This window comes from Engraulis encrasicolus, chromosome 21, assembly GCF_034702125.1.
Source record: "Engraulis encrasicolus isolate BLACKSEA-1 chromosome 21, IST_EnEncr_1.0, whole genome shotgun sequence".
In the NCBI taxonomy this organism is placed as follows: domain Eukaryota; kingdom Metazoa; phylum Chordata; class Actinopteri; order Clupeiformes; family Engraulidae; genus Engraulis; species Engraulis encrasicolus.
The window spans coordinates 49,535,688-49,540,687 of record NC_085877.1 but is presented as its reverse complement, the minus strand read 5'-3'; the positions used below and the strand labels follow the sequence as shown (position 1 = coordinate 49,540,687).

Here is a 5,000-nt window from a genome sequence, read left to right as displayed (position 1 = left end):
TACATGGCTAATGAACTACAAAAATTGCTTCTTCAGGTAGCCTAGTCCTACTGTGTAGTCTTTTCTCCCGTTGGAACCCATTATACGCCGTGGCTACTGAACTACAAAAATGGCTTCTTCAGGTAGCCTAGTGTGAAGTCTTTTCTCCCATTGAAACACATTATAAGCTGTGGCTAATGGACTACAAAAATGGGTGGTTCAGGCATGCATACACGCACAGAAACATGAAACATGCACACACTCACTTCTCAAACATCTTCCAGACACACACGCACACACACACACACACACACACACACACACACACACACACACACACACACACACACACACACACACACACACACACACACACACACACACACGCGCGCACACACACACACACACACACGCTGCACCTCTTGCAGGGGTTGGTTAGTTGCGTTTATCTGGTTAGGGTTTAGTAAAGTGGTTTAGCAGCAGCAGCAGTAGTTACCTTTTTCGACAAGCCACTCATCGACTACGCGGCCCATTCGGAAGGGAATGCGCTGCCTAGCTAGGCTCAGTCTCTCGCTATCCGAACTCCCTATTGGAGCCCAGACGAGACGAGACGAGACGAGCGCAGGCGAGACGAGAGCAGAGGAGAGCAGCAGCAGGGTTTAGGTCAGAGAGGACAGAGAAAACACACACACACACACACACACACACATAGAGGTTATACATCTGTAAAAGGGGTAGAAAATGGTTAAAAAGAGAGCCATAGAGGTAGAGAGTACAAGATGTCGTGTCGACAAGGCTACGACTACGCCTGTCAGGTTGAGTGAATACGGTGGCCGCCATGTTTGTACAGGCCCATGTCTGTCGGTTTTTGAGAGAATATTCCAATTTGGTAGCTGCCATCTTACCCCTGTCTGTCTGTCAGTTGGAGAGAGTGCACCAATTTGGTTGCTGCCATCTTTGAACAGACATAACGGTGGACATCAATTAGTGATACAACAAGGTGATGGTGTGGAAAGCGCACCGAGTAGGTCTGTACCATGATGGAACTACTGTACCAAGATGGCGGCACCTGGCATTGACAGACACCAACAGGCTGAATGTGACATCTAGTGCTCTCTGTCTATGAGAAAAAAAGAGCAGAGGTCAAAGGGTTCAAAGTTCAAAGCTTATAAAGTTTCTAAAGGTGATAAATGTGTTTTTTTTGTTGTTCAGGTTATAAGGCCTTTAGTGCACTTTAGTTAGACATAGAGAGAGGTGACCAACCCGGCTAGGGGGGATTACAGGTTGTAGTTAGCTGGATAACAGATATCACAGTAAACTAGCTGCTAGTTAACACAGGAGGCGAGTTCGACAACTACTTAAGGCCGGTTTAAAAAGCTGGTTATCAAGTTAGCAGAGTTAAAACATATTTATGAATCATTTTAGAGATATCTGGTTTGCATCATTCATATGGCGGCGTTGGGGTTAGAAATACTTAACACACTGTATTCAAACCCGAGCAAAAGCATATCATAACATAACATACGGCATCTCATATTCAAACAACATGATATAACACAGTTAAAGGGGTGTGCCAGAAATATGACGGCAGTTGAGTTTGAAAAGAGTGCTTAAAGGTGTATGCCACTATTTTGGGGCTTAATACAGTTAAAATCGTTGGCTGGGGTTTATAAAGGTGGTAAAGTGTCTTATTTTTCATGTAAGCCGTTGTCTTGCTTTAAGACAAGTTAAAAGAGGGAATATGTCACTAAGCTAGTGAAAGTCAATGTATCCGTGTAGCATTGTAGCATGCTACACGGATACATTGACTTTCACTAGCTTAGCGGCATATTCCCTCTTTTAACTTGTCTTAAAGCAAGATAACGGCTTACATGAAAAATAAGACACTTTACCACCTTTATAAACCCTGGTCAACGACTTTAACTGTATTAAGCCCCAAAATAGTGGCATACCCCTTTAAGACATATTCATGAATCATTCAGAGATATCAGGCTTGCATGTTCATCAACACCATGTGGCGGTATGGTAAGGCGTAGATAACATTAATGGGTAACACTTAACAATAACTACCCCCCAAAAAGCTTTATAAATACTTTATAAATAATGACCTAATTATCAACAAAATGTTCATAAATGGGCGAGAATACTATGGTAACACAACAGACACGGCACAGTCTTATTGGTCCTGGAAGTTTATCCTCCAAAGACCAGAATACATGAAACCACATAAAACTCACACAGTAGATGTTGATTCCCACTCCACTGTGTTGTCGTTGTTTGTTTCTTACTCATTTACAAACATTTGTAAATGCTTAGTTAAATGTTAATTATAATTAAATGTTAACAAAGTGTTTATTAAGCTTTTTTGGGTAGTTATTGTAAAGTGTTACGCATTATTGAAACTCTGTAATGCATAGGTGCAGAAAAGCATACCATATCTCCTAGAACACATACTCCGCACCACTAGTGACAATCCAGCACAACCAGCGCAGGACCAGACATTAGTTTAAAGGGGAGGAGGAAAAGTGTGGTGCCACATGGATGTCCCCTCGGTAATTTCCCATTCATCTACAGAGCGTTGGACCAAAGCGTCTTCACTAGAGTGTGCTACCAGATTTCTTCCCTTTATAGCATATCTCAACAGCAAATTCAAACAGCATGGTTTAACATATTGAGAGGGGAGGAGACAATGGGGTACAAGGCAGTCTTTTGGGAGAGAATTAACACAACACACATATTGATATAAGAAACCTGGGGAAAAGTATTTAACCTGTACATTTGTGAGGTGTTTATGTTTTTGTTACATCGAACATATGGCATAGCATATCTCACATTCAAACAGCATGATATAACATATTGAGAGGGCAGGAGATAATTAGCCAGGCTGTGCCCTCTTAGTGACGCCACACCTTCAGTGCTGCCTCTAGTCAGGCCAAGAACAATACAAACACGAACTCCTCCCACTTTTTCAGGGAGCAAACAACCATTAGCAAACTAAGGGCGGTGGGTCAACCATACAGTTTGGGAAATGTCATTTGTTATGGTCTTGGTCAGACCAAGGCTCGAAGAGATTTGAAAGTCGATGATAATCAGGCTAGGAGAAAATGAGGTTTAATGTGTTCTCCTGGGAGAGAATCAACACAACACACGTCTTAGCATCAGCATAGGCGAGCACAGATAGGGATGAGGAGCTGCTAAAGCACCTGCCCTTAAGCCCTATTGGATACAAAATGCCCTTTCTGAAAAAGGTTTTTTGGGAAGTTTTTGTCCTGTTTGTGCTGTGGTGTATGTTGACATGATAATCTAGAAATACTTCACGATCAACAGCATGTGGTAACCAGGCTGGTAATATCAATAGCATGTGGTAACCAGGCTGGTACGATCAATAGCATGTGGTAACCAGGCTTGTACGATCAATAGCATGTGGTAACCAGGCTTTTACGAAATACTTCACGATCAATAGCATGTGGTAACCAGGCTTGTACGAAACTCCGAATTGGATGGATTTGAATTCAAAGTAATGCCATAATACGAACACTAGGTGGTGGTGTTCTATGTACTCTCAAAGGGTGGTGTAGCTTAACCCTCTGTTTGTGTTACGGGTCAAAAATGACCGTTTTGAAACTTTATTCTTAAATAACTTCTCTATTTTTCATCATACACAAATGACACTTCATGATATCCTCCAGCTTACCTATTCAAATGGTTAAAATGATATGTAATGAAATTCCAAAAGAATTGTAGAAGATATACCAACTTCTTACATTCAAGGTTTTTCGGTCGAAAGGCGTCGGCTATTTATGGTGTTCATGTATTAATAAAGGACTTTTAATACGGATTTCAGGGTGCCTTGGACCCTCTCTCTCTCTATATATATTACAAGTTTGCAACTTTGGATACCGATGAGCACGTGAATTTTTTCACATTATTACCCCACAGATGCACTCATCTGTTCTCTCTTGTCTTAAACTAGATAGAAGTGTTTGAACACAACACACCAATTGAATATGGTAATCACTAGCTGGGAGAGAGCACAATACACACGTTTAACCTCTTACAGCAGCATCTATGTTATAACCTTACTGTCACCAAAATTGTAATGTCTATGTCTTAATCTGTTAGTTAAGGCTGTCAGCACTGTCATAGCAATGTTGTTATGATGTAGTTGAGTATATTCAGCAAATAGTGAATAGGCCCGCCGGCGACCCCATCTGCTGTAAGAGGCTACATTACTAACAGACACTACTGACTTAAAGAGTTTGAATAGAACAGGCATATTTAATAGAGATGCACCGGATCCAAGATCCGGTTCCGGATCCGGCAGGATAATAGGGTTTTTCACAGGATCCGGATCCGGTTCCAGGATCCAGGATCCGGTAGCCGAGGCTTTTCAGTCAAAATAGTTTGAGCCAACGTGATAAAAAGGGCCCACGTGTGTGAGTAGGCTATGTGTTTCAACCCTTTCATAGGATCCGGTATCCGGTTCCGGATCCGGCAGGATCTTAAGCAGTGGATCCGGTATCCGGCAGGCTCCTAAAAATCAGAATCCTGTGCATCTCTAATATTTAGTAAATCACTATCACAGACCATCCTACTGGCTTAAATAATTTTAAACACAACACACACTAATGCTATATAGAACTAGTGGGTTACACGTAGTATGTTCATTATCTTGGAACAGTGGTTATGAACCTTTTTTGAACAAATGTCCCTTTGACCTCATCATAGCCCCCCCCAACCCCCGCAACCTCATCATAGGCCTCCCAACACTCAATTTAGAATTACAGTAAAAGGTAGAATAGTGTAATGCCGCCCAATGGCGCCCTTCCCCTATCAACTATATTATTCTGTGTGTGTGTGTATGTGTATGTGTGTGTATGTGTGTGTGTGTGTGTGTGTGTGTGTGTGTGTGTGTGTGTGTGTGTGTGTGTGTGTGTGTGTGTGTGTGTGTGTGTGTGTGTGTGTGTGTGTGTGTGTGTGTGTGTGTGAGTGTGTGCGTGTTTATGTGTGTGTGTGTGTGC

General features: G+C 42.1%; 1 protein-coding gene across 1 annotated transcript in view; it reads right to left on the bottom strand.

The window, feature by feature from the left end:
* Positions 1-5,000, bottom strand: part of LOC134437454 (neurexin-2-like) — a 690,433-nt gene that overhangs the window by 31,520 nt on the left and 653,913 nt on the right. Inside the window, exon 19 of the mRNA XM_063186945.1 lies at positions 476-565. Within this exon, the coding sequence (XP_063043015.1) occupies positions 476-565 (90 nt within the window). The remainder of the gene's footprint in view (positions 1-475; positions 566-5,000) is intronic.